Source organism: Cupressus sempervirens, chromosome 1 (genome assembly GCF_028749045.1).
Source record: "Cupressus sempervirens isolate cs-2001-9-10 chromosome 1, ASM2874904v1, whole genome shotgun sequence".
Classification (NCBI taxonomy): Eukaryota; Viridiplantae; Streptophyta; class Pinopsida; order Cupressales; family Cupressaceae; genus Cupressus; species Cupressus sempervirens.
The window spans coordinates 149,785,870-149,807,363 of record NC_143118.1 but is presented as its reverse complement, the minus strand read 5'-3'; the positions used below and the strand labels follow the sequence as shown (position 1 = coordinate 149,807,363).

The 21,494-nt window shown below is 35.1% G+C and overlaps 1 protein-coding gene across 7 annotated transcripts; it reads left to right on the top strand.

Moving 5' to 3' along the window:
• The first annotated feature begins 352 nt into the window (after positions 1 to 352).
• On the top strand, positions 353 to 20,925 carry LOC149576609 (3-oxoacyl-[acyl-carrier-protein] synthase II, chloroplastic-like). 7 transcript variants are annotated; one of them, XM_089818311.1, is made up of 16 exons: positions 366 to 641; positions 3,204 to 3,307; positions 5,620 to 5,737; positions 11,183 to 11,760; positions 11,994 to 12,196; positions 12,598 to 12,801; positions 12,942 to 13,052; positions 13,136 to 13,231; positions 13,338 to 13,383; positions 13,818 to 13,897; positions 14,051 to 14,119; positions 14,231 to 14,315; positions 14,407 to 14,561; positions 14,674 to 14,754; positions 20,255 to 20,314; positions 20,406 to 20,925. In XM_089818311.1, exons 4-16 carry the CDS (start codon positions 11,388 to 11,390, stop codon positions 20,535 to 20,537), a joined length of 1,695 nt encoding a protein of 564 aa, XP_089674437.1. In that variant the 5' UTR covers positions 366 to 641; positions 3,204 to 3,307; positions 5,620 to 5,737; positions 11,183 to 11,387; the 3' UTR covers positions 20,538 to 20,925. The 7 variants fall into 7 exon arrangements, with proteins under 7 accessions (XP_089674417.1, XP_089674437.1, XP_089674447.1 ...); XM_089818291.1 differs by lacking the exon at positions 3,204 to 3,307 and having other exon boundaries at positions 353 to 641; XM_089818321.1 differs by lacking the exon at positions 3,204 to 3,307 and having other exon boundaries at positions 366 to 597.
• The last annotated feature ends 569 nt before the right edge of the window (positions 20,926 to 21,494 follow it).

The window sequence follows — 21,494 nt, the reverse complement described above, 5'->3', positions numbered from 1 at the left end:
TTAAAATTGCAATGCATCTTACAATATATTACATCCACATTCATATCAACTACAAAGAAACATTAATAATAGAAATCTAAAACACTTAATATAAAAAGAGAGCTCTTAGCTTTTAAACAAAATCTATCATAAAATATTTACGCAACTTATAAAATTCTGAAATTCTTGTATCTTAAATGCGACTGACATAATGCTCTAAGCCCCATAAACTATTTTAATCTGCAAAACATTAATAAAATAACCAAATAAAATATTTCATTCATTTTTTTTAATAGGTAAAATATTTCATTCATTTATTTAATGACACTTTGATCACTATTATATTATATAATAATATATAATAATAATATAGCCGTGTTAGCACTATCGTTGCCTCCAACACAAAATTTCTTTTCTTTTACGATTTTGTTTTTTAGGAGCTCACTCGCTCACTCATGGCGTTAATTTAGAGTTTGTTTAATAAAATTTGGGGCGCGTTAGAACGTGGAGAAGCATTTGATCGACGGGGATTCCTAGGCATTCTTACAAGGTCGTTGGGAGTCTGGAAAGAAGGAAATATGTTTCGGATTTTATTGTCCTCATCGCCCAGATTCTTCCGTGAGTAAAATGGTGATTGCTGCTCATCAAGCACAAGTTTCTCTGTAAGCTAATGGTTTCTACCCAAGCAAGGGTTCGATTCACAGAAACGTGTTTTCATGTTAGTTGCTGGATTGATTTTTGCTTTGTTTTGCTATAGACAGTGCTTTTTCAATTATTCGCAATTGATTGCTTTCGGAACATTTGTATGAGATTGTGGCAGGTATAGGCTAGAAAAGTTTAAAGAATATTTTTTGAAATGATTTATTTAAAGAACTTCATCTTTTAACCTGCTGAGTGCTTGTCAAAGTCCAAATCAGTTTGAGGTTCAGGTCTGCTACTTTGCTCTTTGGGGTAGCTTTTTTTTTGGTTGGATGGTTTTCAACTGTTGTATGTTTTTCTGTTCCAAAGACTGCGTATAGTGCTTCTGATATCAGTGGTTTTCTAATGTTTATTGTGATACATATATCTCTGTTAAGAAGAGGATGCCATTTTTGTGTGGCAATTGTTTTAGTTCAAGTACATTCTCTTAGGAGATTATGTGAGATTTTGTTTTTCCCACTAGCTTTGATATGAAATGAAAGTTTGTAATGCTGGCCATCAGACCAGGCAGTCTACGAGACCCAATTGCTGAACTGTGCCTCTGGGAAGAAACACACAACTCATAGTTCTGGTTGTCTCCGATTTCTTTGTTGATCACAGTTCTTCTGCTATAGATGCTGATTGGGTAATCTACTTTTTAGTTATTAGTTCTTTGAATAAAGCTGTTAAAGGTTCCACCTTTAGAGTAATGGGATAATTGGTTCATATATCCTTGTATGCCAGATGCTATATGATGTAATGCCATTCAGTTTCTACTGATCTTGGGGTACAGAGATGGCACACCTGTCAGCACACCCGGTTTTTTCTACCTTTCAGTTTCACACTTGAGATGTGGTGGGCTAGGTCTCAACCGGGCTATCGACATTTTAGCTTTCCATTTTGTTTTTCCCCCACATACTGCTTTTGCTTGTAATCACAAGTGAGATTAAATTGGTTGATATGGTTTTTTTGTTTTTGCCTGAGGTGCTTTGTCCACATGGCTGCTTTGATCTTCTCTTTTGTATACCTTCTGATTTCCACATTTCCCTTTGATCACTCTTGCATGTTTTTACCCCATTATTTATCTACACGAAATTTGCTTCATCTCCGTGTTCTGTCTTTTATTTGAATTTTCACTGTTGTTATTTCTGGCCAGCGGTGTCTTTCCATGTTCTTTATTTTTGTCAAATATCCTAGTAGCTGTTTCAACTGCAAAGGGTCCAGTTTTGGCTAAGATGATATTGTATGGGACTTTGGCTTTTATTTTGAAATTGTTTGTGATTAAATGTCTTTGTAACGTCTCTTTTTGTATTTTTTCAATATTGAAATGCTGCTTCCCAAAGCTTTACAAACCTACAACATCACTGGTGTAAAAAGCAGCCCAAATAATATCTTCTTTTAATCCCAATCCCATAGCTCTGCCAATCCGCATCTGTTTAGAAGCATCTATAGGACTTTGAAAATCAACACGTAGGTATTTCTATTCATTTACCACTTGCAAGGGGGTTCATTCAAATTGTAAAGACGCTTCTTTTTTCTTCTCAAGGTAAAGATGACAACCTTAGTTTTAACATTGTTTGCTTGCATTACCACCTCATGGCAGAGTAGCTCCAGGGATCTAAGGTGTTCATGTTGGCAATTTGCCGGTTTTGGTGTTAGGACGATGTCATCTGTATAGAGCATTTTTTTATAACTAATGTGGTACCTGGGAACACTCCCACCATTGACGTGTCTATTCACCCCAACTTGTTTTTGTATGATGCAAACAAAGCAGGGGACAATGCACTCCTCTGTTTGACACTGATGTTGCTCTCAAAATATTCTAATAGGTCTTTCTTTGTTCTGGTTTTGACTTGAATCTGATCGTAAAGCTTATGGATTGCAGCCTATATTATTCTGGTATTTCCAACTCTTTCATTCTGCCTCAAAGTTTGTTTCTAGGTACCTTGTCAAATGCATTTTTGAAATCAACGAAAGAGCAAAAATATCTGGTATCCTCAACTTTTTGTTTTGGTTTTTAGAAATATGTGGTTTTCTTCTTTTTTGTATTGTTATATTTCTTTTAAAATGAGATGGGCTTGTAAGGCTGTTTTATTGAGAATGATATATAGCAAAGTGAGTTTTATTTAGTTTCAGGTTTTTTATGATGTTTTCATGTGTATCAATATATTCCATTAAAACTGTTTGACTTAGAATCCATATATGCTTTTTCTGTAAATAGTGCAATTCTACACATAACAAGAACAATTGAACTGTTTTCTGTGTGTTGTTTTTCTTTCAGACCATAGATCAGTTCATTGGCTTCAACATAAACTGTTGTTGCCTTTTCAATTGTGGCTGTACTGTCAAATGATGTTATTTTGTAATCTTTTGGATGCACTTTTCCTTGGGTGATCATTCTTCTCAAGGGAAATGTACAGCGCTTCAAGAAAATTGGTTGCTCCTGTAATGAAAGTGATTTCATATTTGCTTTACTTTTTGGTTCCAGTAATTTGTTTTAAGCCTGGGTTGAGGGTTTAGGTATAATTCATTTGTTTTTCATCCAGGTAATTTTGGTACCATCTTCACAGAGCAGCAAATAGCAGAGGCACCCTGTTCCCTAGATATCAAGCTGTTTGATGCTGGATGTTCTTTAGAATGCTCTGATGGGGTTTGGTCATCTACTGTTTTAAATTTCCTACCTCTCTTTTTAATGCCTTAATGGATTTTGATGGTTAGGCATATTGATCATGTTACTCTCTTGTTTTTCTCTAGGGATAACAAGATTTCTTTTTAGGACCTTTGACCTTAACATTCTCAAAGCCTTGAGTGGCGTTAGATCATCAGCTAACCTTGTAGTTTCATGCAGCTGCATTGCTAATATATTATAACTGGTGCTCCTGAGATATTCCCAGGGCTCATTAGTTAATAGTCAGAAATATTTCCAGAGTTACGACAAACAAGCTGTTGTCATTTTAGAGTAAGATGGATTCATTATTGTTTAATAATGTCTCAAGTCTTTGGAGCCTCCTTTGGTAGCTCTTTATGGTTTGTTTGTTCACAGTTGAATCCTGCAAAATTGGGTCTGTAGATTTTCTACATTCAACTCATTTTCCAGATTTCTAGAATGGGAGTAATGCTAAGAAACATACAACTGCCCAAATGCTTTTTCCTTTTGTGAAAATCCGTTACACAACCAACTAAAGATGTAACTCTTCTTCTCAATGATCAACATATTACAATTCTCTGTCTTGTCATGTCATCCATGAATTGATGATAAAATTCATGACCAAATGCAATTTGTTTGCCTTGGAATATTCCTAATATTTGAGAATGAGCAGATTTGAGTATTTCAAGGCTGTCAATGTTTGTATGCACGATAGTAGGTTTTGGTAGACTATTAGTTTGTGCTTTGTATATTTTTTGCTGAAATTGTTTAATAAAACCATATGCACGATCAAATCTATTTCTTTAAACTTTCCTTAAATTATATTAAGTGATAAATCATAAAATATGAAATTGATTCTTTGCGAAATACAAAGAATTTTATTCTTGTTGACATTCAATGAGACTTGCTCCCTTAAAATCGAAAGATTATGACTCCCTCTTCACCTTTTAAAATTTGCTTTGTATTTGATAGCAACTTCAGCTTGAACCTTTTAAGTTTTAGATTTTATCATACTTCCCAACCCATTCTTGGATAATTGTTTTCTTCTCACAGGCTCTATGTTTCCATTTTTTTGTCATTTTAAACTTTTGAGAAATGACCCTTTTATGCAATATTGCTAAAAATTTGATAGAACATTTTTTGATATAACTGAAAACATAGAATGCATTTTTCTTAAAACAGCCTCTCCCACACACACACACACACGCGCGCGAAAGTACAATTGAGCTAGGAGTATGAGGCTTATCAAATCTGTAGATAGTTTTCTGTACAAATAAACAGAAAGATACATAAAGATAACAATTCTTCATTGTATCAATAGTGCACTCCATTTCGCACATTTACGCAAAATGATCTATATTGACTGTTGTTGAACTCTTGATCATTTCAAAACCTAGGGATCTCTAAAGATGCATTAGCACGTTAAAAGAGCAGATCATGTCAGAACTTTGAAGACAGATTATAAATTCCCTTGGGGTTGTTACATAGGAAAATTTCAGTAATGTCTAATGAGTATTCTGGATCAGGCAATGACCTGAGATGAAATCTGATTTTTCATTATACCATATTTCCAAACTGCAGATTGTTAGCCGTACACAAAGATTTAATATGATTGAGCATTCTTGGAACATATGCCCCAGCCATCATGCAGTTGAGAATCTTGTTTAGAAGCTCCCCATTCATTGTAAAGATTTTAGTCCTTTGAGTTTTTACTTGTTTCGCATGTTTTTACTCAGTGTATAGCATCTTCAACAAAAAAAACCTAACAATACTTGGTTGCTGTCCAGAAGCCACTCCAAATTTGAATGAGTTGATAAATTACTTTTAAAACACCTTTGATAAGCCTCAAGTTCTTTGATTTGTTAACTAACTGCCAAGTCCTCCACGACCTTACATGAACAGGAGACCTTTACTTGCAATGCAGAAAGACAACAAATGCTGCAACTGGTAAATCTACAAATATAGAAAAATATAAAATGTTGTTTGTATACTGACTTGTTAGGTAGCCTTTGTCAGCATCAAGCAGTGATGTAACAATTTGAATTTTGGTTGAAAGAGCAAGTCTGATGTCTTGTAAGGAGCATTATTCTTTGGATCCTCCCTTTACCAGACATTTGTAACAGACAGACACACACTCACCCATCTATGTTTATAAATGGAAATTTGATTATTCCATGCTGATATTACGTAATTGCTTTTATCTTGTCTAGAATTCACTAGCTAACACAATCAACTTCCACTAAAGGTAAGCATAATGGTTTTTCAACTATTTTTAATTCATTTGATTTGATGCCTTTCTTGATATTCATTTGTAGGATTGCTGAGATCACAATGGCTTAAAATTCTTTCAAGTTTTGAACTTGTAGCATTCACTTTCTTTAACATGGCATCTACTTGGGCCTTTGGAGAGGAAGGCATACTATCTACCTCGAGGTAATCAGTGTTTGAGCATGCCTCAACAATGTCCATAGGTGCTTTTAGTTTTAAAATCTCTATAGAATTGGATATGCTTGGTATATTTACTTCTAGTTTGATAAACCTTGCTTCCACATCAAGAGGTTTTGCTTTTGTTTCCATGATACTCAATTTTTTCTTCCAGTCATAGGATTTAAAATATCTTTGGAAAGGCAATAACTTTTTCCCACTTGATCTTGTTAATGTGCTATTCTTCGAGGGACACAATCCAATAGAGATACAATTGGTTGCTTTGTAACCCCCTGTATTGTAGATGAGGACAAATATTTCATAGATAGCTAGTCAAATACAACTTTGATAACAGTAATGGAAGTATTGGAATGTTGAGTAAATGGATTGGACATGAAGGAACAATAGGAAGCCAATCAAGAATGGTAGACAAAAGGATTTACCTTAGAGAATCCAAATTTTGAGAGAAAACTATTAGCAAGAGTGGGGTCTAATAACCTATTTTCTCACTATCTATAATCCAAATGCAATCTTAAGTCACTTGGGTAAACAATGAGGAAAAACAGACAATGTTTTGCCCCTAAGATTTTGAAATACACAACAAACCTAATTTAAAGAGCAAACTACTCATAAAAATCAGCATTGGGAATGAATTCATCTTTCTTCTCTTGAGGTACTGATGTAGCTCTCTGAAATCCTATTTAAACTCATAATCATCTGGATAAACTCCCATGCAAAGGGTTCAAGAAGAGATTAAGTGACAACAAATCAACAAGCTTATTGGTTACATGTCTTTTATATTCGTACCAAGTGGAATTGTTGAAGAAACCCCATCCACTTGTAATGGTGTGTTTTCTGGAGCCTTAATTGTGCTTGCAAATGCTGCAAAGTTAGAGCTATCAGATTTCCACAATCCATCAGTGTTGTGATTTGATTTCTGGATTTGATTGTGTGAACAATTTTTTACATCAACGTTTTCGGATCACACTCCGTGATCTATCATCAGGATGCATGCAAGAGTTCTCTTCTCTTGCATGCATCCTGATGATGGATCACGGAGTGTGATCCGAAAACGTTGATGTAAAAAATTGTTCACACAATCAAATCCAGAAATCAAATCACAATGCTGCAAAGTGTTCGGTAACCTGTGTTTATGTTGGTCTCTTTGGCCAACAAATAATGCTTCCACTTTTTCACCATATGCCGCAACACACAACTCTCTTTTCTTGCAATGTGCTAGAAAAAATGACTGAAAATTCCAAATGTTAACATATCTGCTTATCTCCTTGCATTAGGACGATTACCATGGCATAGTGCAACCACTCACAAACCCCATCCAAGAGGAGCTGTTGAAGAAGCACTATCCACTTGTTATGGTGTGTTTGCTGGAGCCTCAATTGTGCTTGCAAATATTGTAAAAATGGTTGGTGGCCTGTGTTTATGATGTCTCTTTGGCCAAGAAATAATGCTTCCACATTTTCACCATTTGCAGCAATGCACAAATCCATTTTCATAAGTGAAATGGTCAAGAACAAATCCCTGAAAATTCGAAATGATAGTATACCTGCTCACCTCCCTGTATTAGGACAACTAACATGGCATAGTGATTAACATCCGTCTCTACCTCAAACAATTGTTGCAAATTTTGAATAGTCACCATATGTCTATTTTTAAATTTTCTTCTTCAATAACACAAATGCTTGATGTTGCATACCACTCCATTTGAAACTCTTCCTGTGACCTATTTATTATTGTTTGTAAAGGTGCTGCTGTAGAACACGACTTAACAAACTTCTTGAGTATTGAGCTGCACGAGTGAAGCCTTTAGTTTCAGTGATGCTTGTGGGTTCGAGTCAATTCAATATGGCCTCTACTTTTGCTGGGTCTATATGAATAATGCAAACTTGACTTTGCAGATTTACACTTCTAATTATTCAACCGAAGCTTGTTCTCTTTTGAAATTAGAAACACTTTCTCTAATTCTTCAAGATGTTCCTTGTATATTCATCTGAAAGTAAGAATTCTATCCAGGTATCTTCTTATGTCAAATTGAAAGAGAAACATGTTTTGTTTTGAGTTCAACTCCAATTGACTGTTTGAGATTGAGTAGGGCAACACTAAGCTAGGGTTTTTGGCACTTGAAAGTTGGGATTAATCAAAATTCACTTATACTTGTGTGTCTAGCACCCAGATGTAATTCGTCCTGAGATTTTCAGAATTGGTTTCAGGTTTGAAAGGGGTTTAGGAGTCATGATAAATCAGTCCAAAACTTGGGATAAGTCCAATAATCAAGCCAAATGGTTAGGCTCAGAAGTGCTCAAGTTTTCTCTTGTACTAGATTATGTGGTAGGCATATTGCCTCAGTAAACGATTGTACTTGATCAAGTTTCTGGTGTCACGATCTTGCTTTGATAATAATCTGATCTATGATTGAGTAGTATACTCCTAAGCAAATCATAAAGAACTGATTTTAACTTAGGCTTTTCACAGTATCACCATAGTGCTATTGGTTGTCTACACTTGACCTATATGAGTTTCATACAACATCATGTAGAGCATGGAAACATCAAACAGCAGTAAGAAACTGCATGCCACAGTTTGAATTACAGTTCTGAAGTGAGGAACCTAAAACAAGGGAAAAACTTCTACAAGAGAAGAGGCAAAAACTCTTCATCTGCACTAGTGAATAGTCAATTTATAACATAGTAACATCTTACATTGGCCAAGCAAGCTCCATTTCCATGAGCAAGCACCATTACAAACTACAAAATACTGTGCAACTCCAGGGACCTTGCTCAACAATGACAATGGTTTGCAAAAATCTTTGTTCCAAGAGGAAAACATGGATGTTAACCTTTGTTTTATGCTCCAATCTTATAGGCTCCTTCATATCACTTTGGAGTACAAGCAGGAAATTGAACGCCAAGAAATTAAAACGAATAGTCAAAACCTTTCACATTCCACCCCCTCTATCTTGTAATAAATTCAATGGTTCTGCCAAACGGGGAATACACATTGCGTTCTAGATTAGTTTACTAGGATGCTAGCAGAGTTGGTTTGACGGTATCTGATTTTTCTGTAGTACAAGTTTGTTTGCCAACTACGCGAAGTGGCGGATGTGCTAAATCTCAAAAACCAAGTCATTCAAACTTATTGTGCTCCAAAATTGACAAATTGCAGACTTTCCTAAAACTAGCCATTGCTTGACTGAATGAAGGAATGTTTGATTGCAACAAGGATCTGTTTTTGGATCACATGCTCACCCCACCTTTGTGCATGCCTTCTCATCTACAAGCAATAAATGCTTGCCTTTACCTTCATTGGAAGAATTTCGTTAGCCCCCTGTCTACCCTCAGTCTATTGGTTCAAATCCCTATCTATTGCACATACTGTATGTGATATGACTGATGGCTAGTCTTAGGTATGTAATATTGTATATATGACTGGTATCACATCTACAATACTATATCGGTATGACATGTAGAATAGATAGGTAGTTGCAAGCAGAGTGGGTTTAATCATGGAGGAAATTCTGTAGTTAAGCGCACTCAAGCTGGACTAGTATGCAGTAACCCCAACAGGTTATAACTTCTTCAAACACCAAAATCTTCTTTAATTCAGTTGTTCAACATTTTGTCAAACACTTTGCAAGCAAGCTCTAATACCAATGTAGTATCCTCTCACAAGAAACTAATACTGAAAGTGCAATTGTTTTGGTATTATCAGTGCAAATACATGGAAACGAGATGCAAAACAATGATTACAGTAATGCCAAAATTTTGATTCTGAATTATCACAGCAAATTCATATGCCGATGAAGTTCAAATAGTGATGCCCGAGAATGGAAATGAATCAAACACAGATACTGCAGCGTGGCATCGTGCATGTGTACTGTAGCAGCCGAAATCTTTTCTCCAATTAAGCACAAATAGAATTCCTGAATTGAAGCTCTCCTAAATACCAAATTCAATGGATATTTCACCACCTCAAATGGTTGCAACACTGAAGAGTTGACGTTCTCCAATGGCTGACTAAAATCAAAAACCTTAGTTTCTTCTCCCAACTTGATATCAAATGCAATTCACAAAATCAGATGATAAACAATGAAGCTCTCACCTCTATTTATACTTTTCCTTAACCCTCGTAGAAGGAAAAAAATATATTAAATAATTGCATTCTCTAGAAGTTTCTTCCTTTTCAATAATTAATGCACTCGCTAGAAGCTTCCCTCTTGCAATACAATAATTAAATAAAATATTTAATAATTGTATTCTCTAGAAGTTTCCCCCTTCCAATAATTAATGCACTTGCTAGAAGCTTCACCCTTGCAATACAATAATTAATTGTGCTTTTAAAAAATTAAATTACTAGAAGCTTCCCCTTTCCAATAATTAATGCATTCTCCAATAAATTAAATTAATTAAATATAAAGTCATTTTTTTTTTTTTTTGTGGACTTTATAAGAAATTAATTTAACCAATTTCTTCTTATTTCTCCACTTAGCCTTCGGAGAATGTAAAGGCTAAGAATTCCACTGATATGCTAAAAAGATGGGGACATTACATGGTACTGGGATGGGTGACCTCCCGGGAAGTCCCGGTGCTTCACTTCTGTGAGCATCACCTAGATCCAATGAGTGCTAAGTGTTCCATTTATTCTCATGAGAGATGGGTTCGTGTGAACCACTACTCATGAAATATGGGTCAATGAGTTTGACTCAAGAACTACATAGCTAAACCCTGATAGCAATATCACAATGATGTCATCTTTCTTCAAGGGGACTTCTGCTCGGTTTGATGTGGCCCATTTCCATTTACATCTCCTAGAGTGGAGTTAGGGAGTACTAATGACGGGCTAAATGCCCTCCTTCAACTCGAGGATGTGCTCAAAGCCTCCATATGATGGTATCCCTAGAGGAACGGGGTATCGGTTCTTGGATAAGAAAAGGTTGAATCCCTGGTTGTATGTGTAAATGGGGATGACTTAAGTATTGGGAATGACTAGAACTTAGTACAAGAGTGGGGTACTCATTGATATGCAATTATATTATGACACTTTATCAAAATTGGCCCAAAACTAATTGGGATCACAAACGTGTGTGTGTGTAAATTAACTAATAAATATTTTCTCTTTCCTACAAAATAAAATGTACTGTTTGGTGGACAGTCTTGTTTTGTGTTTAAATTTGAAAAGTCTGTAAATTTCAAGTTCAAATTTCTGTTTGAAATCTGGATGAACATATAGAGTTCTTGCTTGAGGTCTGTAATGTTCTATATGAGTTCTTTAGAAACAGTTTAGGATGAAGACAACACTATTTTTAGAACTAAATATATCGAGGCTATGTTGCTTTCATGCACACCCACATCATGAAACTTTTGTTGCCATGGTTTAGAAATGAAACTTTTTGATAAATTTGATTTCTTCTCAAAACTTACTTTTACTCTTGCATTCTAGGTTTCGATTTGGAGGAGCATAGGATATGATTTACAAGCATTGTACTTTGGCAAACAGCTCATAAACTGGATGAGCCTGGCTATAGTAATTCAGCAAGTGATTTTGTTGAGAAACATGCTGTATAGTTGAACTTGGTTTGTCAAAAGAATAGCTTAAGGAAGAACATAGTCTCAAGTTTTTACATAGTGTTCAGGACAACATTGCAATGGCAACAACAGTTGCACCTCTGTGCAGTTGGCTTATTGCCGCATGCGTTTCCAGGACTGTATATGAAGTTTCTGGCAGTGAACCAAAGGTCTCATCTCCTACTTTGGGAAGGAGAGCCAAAAGGGGAATTGCTCGCTCCAGACAGTTGTCAGCAAATTGCTCAATGTCTGTACTTTGTAAGGATCACGCTGAAGTAGGAAGAAGTTTGATTACCTGCTGTGGTTTGAGTCTACAAGGTCTGGGCTCGTGCTTTTCCTTTGAAGCGTGCCCAGAATACAATAACACAAGGGGTTCCCAGTTTTTTCCAGATAGCTTCTTTGGATCCAAGCCTATAAAGATTGGTTGGAGACGGCGGAAAGTAAGAGCTACAGGTGGGAAATTTGATCATTGTTACAGATGTATACATAAGATTGCTGCAAGATCTACCAAGTATATGTCTACTGCATTATAGGTGTAGACAATTGATTATCAATGCATATTAAGTTTTCCTTATTTATGCTGATTCTAGACAGGAATCTTTACTCTTGACGGATAAGCTCTCAGATTTTGAATCTCTTTTCATGTGGGAAACATGTTTTCTAATGTAGTCAATTTAAATTTGCAGGCAGAGTAATGGCTGTTGCTGTGCAAACTGTGAAGGATGCTCCTGAGAAGAAAATTATTACCAAGCAAAGAAGGGTTGTTGTAACTGGAATGGGTGTGGTCACTTCCCTTGGTCATGATCCAGATACTTTCTACAGCAATCTTCTTCAGGGGAAAAGTGGTATCAGTGAAATCAAGAGCTTTGACTGCAAGGATTTTCCAACCGTAAATAATCTTCTATTTTCTTTTTCAAGGATGCTTCTTGTAGATTAAACTGTGCAACTGAATAGAGCAAGATGGCAACTTTTGGGGATACTATAGTACACATTGACACACACATAATTCATTCTCTCGAAATTAGTTATATATAATTTTCTAGTGTGGTGCCTGGTGACCAAGCTATCAGATTAACAATCTAGTTCAGTGCTCAGTTATAGTATGATTAGAACTTCACGAGGGATTGATCTTAATCACTTCTTGCCATAAATTTTCAGAACTTGATTTTATATTTGACATGGAAAGAGTATAATGAATATATTTCTAGTGTTGTTGACGATTAATAATCTCTTTAAGACCATTGATGAAAGGTTGTAATTATTGTTTGATATGCTGGCTATGTTGTGTAGAGAATAGCAGGTGAAATACAATCGTTTTCGACAGATGGTTGGGTTGCACCAAAACTGTCAAAACGAATGGATAAATTTATGCTTTACATGCTTACTGCTGGAAAGAAAGCATTGGCAGATGGAGGAATGGATGAGGAAGTACTCAAAGAATTGGACAAATCAAAATGTGGAGTTTTGATTGGTTCAGCAATGGGTGGAATGAAGGTAATGTCATAGTGCTGATAACATTTGCTAGAGGCCAGCTAAGCTGATTAATAGTGATTAGGTGTCCACACACTTCCATAATGAGATTTTTCTTTGTAAATGTTACCTGTTCTGACATTAAGTTTATAATGTTACATCAGGTGTTCAATGATGCAGTAGAAGCACTAAGGATTTCTTATAGGAAAATGAATCCATTTTGTGTACCTTTTGCAACAACAAATATGGGATCTGCAATGATGGCAATGGATCTGGTTAGTTGGATTCATACCTAATGTTTAGAAAAATGTAAAATTGATCCACTCTTACCCTTGCATACGGAATGCATTGATTGCAGGGATGGATGGGTCCAAACTATTCTATATCTACTGCTTGTGCAACAAGCAATTTCTGTCTCATAGCTGCTGCAAATCACATCATTCGAGGAGAAGCTGTAAGCTTTTTGCTCTTCTCTTCTTAGTATCTTACCCTCACATTTGAAATGGAGATGCATGTTATCGACACTAAATTTTCTAGTTTTCAAATTGGTGTGTTTTTAGGATGTCATGCTCTCTGGTGGTTCTGATGCTGCAATTATTCCAATTGGTGAGTCTAGCAGCTAATTTTTTCGGTGTGCGTATTTCTTTTATCCACAGACAGTTTAAATCTCCATACATGCTTATGATCTTGCTTTTTGTTTTGCAGAACACTAATTCATGGGAATGGTGTTCTAGCATCTCTTTTTTTTTTTGTTTTTGAGTTTTTGCTGTAAATATGATGCTTTAAAGTCCAGTATTGCTTTGAGATTAAGAGGGCCTATGGTTTACTGACCAAAAAAAAGAGGTCTAAACCATAAAAAAGAGGTCCTATGGTTTCTCGACCTATATGGGCCATGATACTGAATTATGTTTAACATGATCATACTTTGATTTCATATTAATCAATATTCAAATATTTAGTTTTAATGGGTTTGGCTGCTTTGTGGTCATTACCTGGAATTATTCTTTGATTTTTGATCTTAAAGACATGACTGCCTATAGGTCTTGGGGGATTTGTAGCTTGCAGAGCATTATCAGAAAGAAACGATGATCCCACTAAAGCATCACGGCCATGGGATGCAGTATGATTATTTGTCCATCATTCTGCATTTTATGACATCTGATTCATTGAGTTTCTTCTATTTTGCGATGATCTTAGACTTAAAAGCATTGTAGGAATCTTAGTTCTAAGACAGTTTCCCAGCCTTACCAAATCATTGTCTTACATTTGACAGGATCGTGATGGATTTGTCATGGGGGAGGGAGCAGGAGTTCTACTTCTGGAGGAACTAGAACATGCAAAGGTACATCCTTTCACAAAAGCCATTTTTGATTATTTACTGTTTTCGGGATTAACATATTTATAAATTCACTCTAGATGATTTGGAGCTTGCTAATGTTCTTTGTTTTGCCAGAAAAGGGGAGCAAATATATATGCGGAGTTCCTTGGGGGAAGTTCTACATCCGATGCTTACCATATGACTGAGCCCCATCCAGAAGGTATGTGATTCAGAAATGTTTAACAATGTTCCCTGGTATTCTCAGGCTACTGAGAATAAGAATTCTTATTTGAACATCTGAGTGTTTTCAGGTACAGGTGTTCTCCGATGTATAGAAAAGGCTTTGCATCAAGCAGGTGTTAGTAAAGAAAGTGTGAACTATGTGAATGCTCATGCAACTTCAACTAAAGCTGGTGATTTACAAGAGTACAAAGCCTTGATCCGCTGTTTTGGAAAGAATCCCAAGGTACGTTATTTAATCATGAAAATTTATAAATGTTAAGTTTTTTGAAGTGGTTTTGGACAAGTCAACAGGGCTTTTCCATTTTGATCATTAGGTTGCATTTTTGATGTTTCAGCTGAAGGTGAATTCCACAAAATCTCTGATTGGACATTTGCTAGGTGCAGCTGGAGCTGTAGAAGCTGTTGCAACTGTTCAGGTAACTAATTTCATCTAATATTCTATAATGAATCTGATCTATAAAGTTAAGAAAGGTGGTATGGATAAATTTCTTGAATGGAGCAATCTGTAGATCTGTGTATCCTGGAAGTAAAATCAGAACTTGAATGCTAATCATTACCAGGTGGATTTTCTGGTACCAAGGGATATATGCTTTCTATAACAAATTAACATGTGAGGATCAGAATGCTTCCTATCTTTCAGTTATCTAGAAATGTGTTCTGTAGTTTTCTGCATTTCAATGCATTTTTAACATTTAACTGTTCATATGGACAAACCATTGAAAAGTCTGTTTTCCACGAGGTGGTATTGTGCTAGATTTTGAACATGGGTCAGTTGCAATAAGAACTCCTAGACACAGCCTGGCGAATATTTACCCGGTCCATGGTGAGTCGGAGATCAGGGACTTGTATTGGAGAGTGAGGTGTCAATTTACAGGAGGCTAAGATAAGGTTGTGCTTATGTTATGTTTTGAATATACTTGTCAAGATTTTGACAGGGGCATGTCTATGAGCTGTAGTTTCTGGCTGACTACTGTCAGAAACTTCATTGCAATATCGTATATGCATAGACAGATGGTAGTAAAAACTAAACATGTAACAGCTGATTTGTTAAATCAAAATGCTATAAAATGTTTTTTCTGTATCAGGTACCTATTTCTTCATTTGAAAACTTTCTGTTGAAACTTGATGTGCTATTGGAACTAATGGAATGATGATTTGTCTTAAAACACTGTCCCATAACTGAGAGACACCTTGAGACATTCTCTGCATTTTGTTACAAGTTGTCACTTTTCCTGATACCTTATTTTCCTTCTCCCTTCTGAATAAGTCAATATCTATACATCTCTGTGGACTTGCATTTGTGTATGGATATGTCCATGGTAAGTTGTATGTGTTTACCTGTGCGTAGCAGGTGACCAATATGATGTGTGACAGCTTATTGCTGCGAGCATATGCAGATGAGAATGCAAACTTGTAGTAGCAAATTGTGGATCGCATAGGCAGTTTCTAACTAAAATTTTTGAGAGATCATGTTAAGACTGTTTTCTTGTGCAATTATACAAAAAGTGTGCTGCTCTATTAACTATAGTTACAGTACTTGCCAAAAAATCCCAATAAAGTGTGAACTGGGCCATATGGGGATTTTTTTTATCAAAAATTTGCTAAGTTCTTCAATTAAATTAGCCAAGCCAATTTTTCGCTGAAGTATTCTGATTTATTTGCCAAATTCTTGCCATTAACTGAATAACCTACATTTTCACAGATAGTCAATTTCTCAGCGAGCTTTCTGATTTTGCAGGCAATTGCTTGAGAACTCAGAGCTTTAGGAAGCAAAGTGAAGTTTCAAGAATAAGTAAATGCACATTGTTTCAGTTTTATCCTAAATTTTATACACGTTTAAAATAAATTATAATTTTTTTAAATATACCTTAATAGGTCTCTTTTGCAAAAAAGACCCTAACCCCTAATCATCAACTTTCATTTTTTATTTTGTAAGCACTATGGTTCTTTTTAAACCAAAAAGTCCCCTCACCTCCTCCACAAAATTAAATATTTTGTTCTTTTCAGTCAGGGTTGGGTACTTTTTTCCTTGTGTTAAATTAAAAAACCCCAATCCTAACCACTGAAGCGTAGGTTTTTATAGTTAGCAAATAGATCTATTCAGGGTTTACTGTCGGTTATTTTTATTTTAATGGCAAAGTTCTAAACATAATAATAAATGCTGGTTTCTTTAGCGTCTAGGATTAGGGTTTTCTGTGGGGAAAACCAAAACCCTAACCCCAATACTTATTTTTCACCCTTTAGGGTTAGGGTAAAGTTTTTGATATTTATTGGAAAGACCTGATCCTATTAACCCAAAACACTGTTTTTTCCTACATTTAGGTTTAAGCTGAGGATTTTTTTTTCAGAACAGGAAAGCTCCAACTCTCATCCATAATATTAATGTTTTGTGTGTTAGACATTTTTTAGTTAAAAATGTCTAATCATAAATGCCAATTTTTGAATGTTTAGGTTTCATTTTAGCGCTTGGTTAACATTGCATAAGTTTTCTTGTTTTGTTGTAAAGTAACACAATTTGCAAACGATTAAATACACAGCAGGAAATAAATAATTATTCACAAGTCTGTCTTTAGTGCACCAAATATACTGTTTGATAAGATTGCCCTCTTGTCCTCTTAGAATTGATGCCTTAGACGTATATTATTTTGTTGTAAAGTAATATAATTTGCAAACAATCAAATATACATGGCAGAAAATAAATAATTATTCTTAAGTCTGTCTATAGTGCACCATATATACCGTTTGACAAGATTGCCCTCTTGTCCTCTTAGAATTGATGCCTTAGAGGTATATTTGAGGGATATCGAAGTTTTAGTTATGAAAGGATTGTAGATACTTTTCTTTCTATCTATCTTTGCCTACCATTCTTATCTTTCATCTTTTGGTGATTTTTGTTTGACAATAAATTTGGGGTTCTCAGAATCATAATGTTAGGTAGAGTCTAGACATTTGTGCCTACATGCTGTATACTATACCTATTAGATAGACAATTGCGCCTACATGGACTATACTATCTCTTGTAAGTAGGTATTGTTGATGTGTTTTTTATGACACCTTTTAACACAAAATAAAATACTAAGTATTCTATCCTCTCTTGAACAAGGAAATCTCAAATGTTTAACAATATGACAATGTGTGATCCGATAGGGTAACCCTAAGGCTTACACTGTGAACTAGCGATTTTGTGTAGGACATAACTCAGTGAATATGATGTGATCTTTTTGATAACACACAAAGGGACTTATGCTATTATTCTTGGATTTAATCAATTCTTTTCCTTAAAAGCAGCAAGGACTGGAATGCTAAACTAGCTCAGATTTCAAATAAAGGCAAAATGGGTAAGGGTTTAGGGAATATAAGCCACTCAATCTAATCTCTGAGGACAATGATAACAATGGATAATGCGTGCATATAAGAATTCCTTAAACCTAGCTTTGACTCACCATGAAGAAACAACTACACAACTTGGTGCAATCTTCAAAGGTACTAGGGATTTTCATGTTGTAAATATTCATCTAAATATCCAATTCTGGCACAATCCAAATGAATGTCCACAATCAAACTAGTGCTTAAGTGGGATGAGACTCACCATACACTGCAATTTTCTATCAGCAAACTACAAATGGTACGGACCAAGGAATTCATCACATTTCTCCACAAAAATTACCAAACTTAAACTGAGCTTTGAGAAGTAGAAACCATGCAAATAGTATAAACACATACACAAAGATCCACCATATCTTCAATTAAAGTTGTATATTAACTTCAACATAGTTATGACAACAATTTCTGATTTTCTCTTCCTACTGCTATGACTAATACTAATCTTCTAATGATCTAGTCTATTACAAATGAAAAGAACAGGCCTTTTAAAGACCTCTCAATTACATTGAAGGACCTAGACTGATTTGAAATCAACAGTCAAGATAACTTAGAGAAACCATGATTAGAGTTAGTTACAACCACTGCTTACAAACATTGTTTGCCATTCAGTGAGATGATTACAAATTTTGTACATGTCCTTTCAAATATGAACAATGAAAAAATTGCTTGTAGTATTGCATTAAATCCCTTTTACATGTCCACATGTCAATGAGTCAGGTTGGATGACCTGGGACATGTTGAGTTGGAACTATTTGATTGGTTGAAGATAAGTGAGTGCCACCTCAGCATGTATGTCTTGTTTATCTTTGTTTCAAGTCCACTTCATCATCATAAAGAAGTCTGCATTTTTGCAATATCTCTGGATACTAAACCTTATCTAGCTTTGGATTAATTGTGGTGGTTTATTCCCAAATTGCTTCATCCTCATGAATTCTTTTGGAATTCCATCTCCTTTGAAGTATTTGAAGTTGTCTTTGTCTTAATGTCTGGACTTTCTTGTGATAATTGGATTTCCTTCTTCCTTCTCTTGGATTTCCAAGGTCAATATGACATTTCATTTGATTGTACCTTGTGCTTTGAATTCCCTTTTGAAGTGGGAGTCTTGCTTGGTTCATTTCCTTCATCATCATGATGAATTCTTTTTGTGGTCTTGAGCTTGAACTTGTCCTGAAACACCAACTTGTCCATCTTGAAGTATCTTGATATTAGATTTCTTGAGTCTTTCCTCTATATCCCTCCTTGAAGTCGCCTTGCATATTCATTTGTTCACCTCCTTAAAGTTTATTATCCAATTTGTATTCACCTCCTAAAGGTACTGGTTTGGCTTTGGTTTACTTCTGTTGGAGTTACTTATCACAATCATTTTGTACTATTACTTATACTCTGAGACCTCGCGACCAGCACACAAGATCTTCCATTTTATAGTTACAACTTATGACATCTTTAAAGCACAGGTTGTGTCCTTGACATGGTTGCATAATACTATGTAATCTTGATAAGCTTCTATTGTTCCAGAAAAAATCTTGCTGAAGCCAAGGATTGTTCCATTCATATTTCAGTGTCTTTGACATCAAAGTGATGAAATTGTTTTATACCTTCATTTACAGTTTTCCATTGTGCATTAAAAATAGTTCTAGTTGCAATCTCAAACTGTGGATTTTGATTATTTTGGCGTTGAGAGAAGATATCTATCAAGTTGGCAAATATTAATATGGAAATAAACAGATCTTCATAATCAAATCTTTGTTGCATTATTATCGTCTGGTGAGTGTGTGGTGATTACATTCTTTACCGTAGAGAGTTGCATAAGATGTTCAATAGTTCCACTGCCACTAGTAAGATTTCTTCTGAGTAAATTTGTGCCTCAATTGCTTTGTTAGATTTGCCTTAGATGCTATCCGCTTTGGGTTTTGAAACACAATTTTTTTTGTTTTTTTTTTCTGTAGTTTACAGAATCAATGAGTTTATAGGTACGCTGAATCTTAAGTGTTTTTGCTGACTGAGTTGAGTAAAATTGGACCTCCAGCTGAAAATTATTACTGCTGTGGACGAAAAAAGATTCTGGACAATGAAAAGGGGGTGTGCTGGGGAATTTGGCATGCAAATATTTAGTATTAGTGAGCAATGAATAATGGAAATTGGGCATTTTATAATATAATGTAATGAGATATTTATTGTAATCACTAATTTGTAATTTACAGAAAAGGTAAGGTTTTCTTGGGAGTGTAACAAGTTAGCAACTAGTTTACAATAAGTAAATTGAATTTTCATAAATAAAAATTCAACGTTTCTTTGTCACTTAGTTGCTGTGTTTCTTTAAAATTAAAAAATGCTTTATTTGATTTTGTCAACTCAATTTGGCAAGTGTGATATTAGACGTAACAAATTAATCTTCAATTTTAGAACTTGCCCTTCTGTATCTCTAAAACGTATGAGGCATGAGCTACTTAAAGTATTGGATATATTGATTGCATGAATGTATGCATTCCTATATTTCTCCTGACAGTAAGTCTTTTGGTTTGGATTTCACAGGCTATTCGCACAGGGTGGGTCCATCCTACCATCAATCTTGAAAATCCAGAAAAGGATGTGGTGAGCTATCTTTTATTTGCTATAAGTCGTGGTATTAGAGGTTGATTGGTCCTTCAACGTGACTGACATTTTGGAAAACTGTTTTCTACAGGACATGAACATTATTGTTGGACTAAAAAAAGAGAGACTGGACATTAAGGTTGCTTTATCCAATTCTTTTGGCTTCGGAGGTCACAATTCCTCTGTGCTATTTGCTCCTTATGAAGAATGTAATGAGAATTAGGGAAAGATATCCTTGTCCCTATGATTTACCATAATGCGTCCCAAGTTTGAAATTCTTTTGCCTTTAGCTTAAATTGCAATTAAATTCTTCAATGGAGATGCCTCTGCAGTCACTATTTAAATTTTATGAATGTCATCCCTTTCCAGCATTGACAGGGAACTTACACCCTTATGAAAATTTTGCATGCTCAAAGGAAAGTTATATATGTATATGTCATGTTTCAAAGTATCATTGCAGATATATAAAATACCATGGGATGAATTTTGGAAAAATAGGGGTGTAAATGGTCGCTGCATTTTGGAAAGGAAAAACACTGCAGTAATTGTGATTCAAATTGTTCATTGCTATGCCTATTCTATATGACAGATCGTCTTGACGTGAAGCCCAATGATTGTCATGAGAAACGTTCAATTTTGCCACAAAATAAATTTCTTTTTTATTTGCATATTATAATATTAATGAATGTTTTGGGAGCAATTCATAGCAGTCGCAGTGAAAATGATAGAATGTATTGCTTGGTAAGACATCAATGCTGATGCCTTGAAAACCTGTGTTTAATGTAACTTTAGATTATTTATGATTACTGTTGGGAAATCAGTGTTCACATAGGTATTTGGGCTAGTTATAAAGTTGTCAAACAACCTAATATTATTGTTATTAATATCAGAGCATACTATTGCAAGTGTGGTTGATTAGAATATTATTATCTGTTGTACAAGAGATTATAGGTATGTGAGTTGCAACTGTTCACATCATTAGGGAGGGTTCCTATAATTTAGGAGATTAAACTCCTATATAAATGTGTTATATTTGTTTGAAGGAGAATGAAAGTAGAATAGACATAATTTTTTGTGCAAAATTCATATCTGCCTACAAGCTACATACTTGGAATAATTACACAATCTTCTTTTGTTGGACTCTCATCTCATTAAATGCTTAGGGGTGAACCCATAGTAG

Coding starts and splice junctions, on each gene's coding strand:
- LOC149576609 (XM_089818291.1), top strand. CDS start 11,388: ATGGCAACAACAGTTGCACCTCTGTGCAGTTGGCTTATTGCCGCATGC. Junction 13,232..13,337: donor ACATCATTCGAGGAGAAGCT/GTAAGCTTTTTG, acceptor GTGTGTTTTTAG/GATGTCATGCTCTCTGGTGG. Junction 13,384..13,817: donor TGCTGCAATTATTCCAATTG/GTGAGTCTAGCA, acceptor GACTGCCTATAG/GTCTTGGGGGATTTGTAGCT.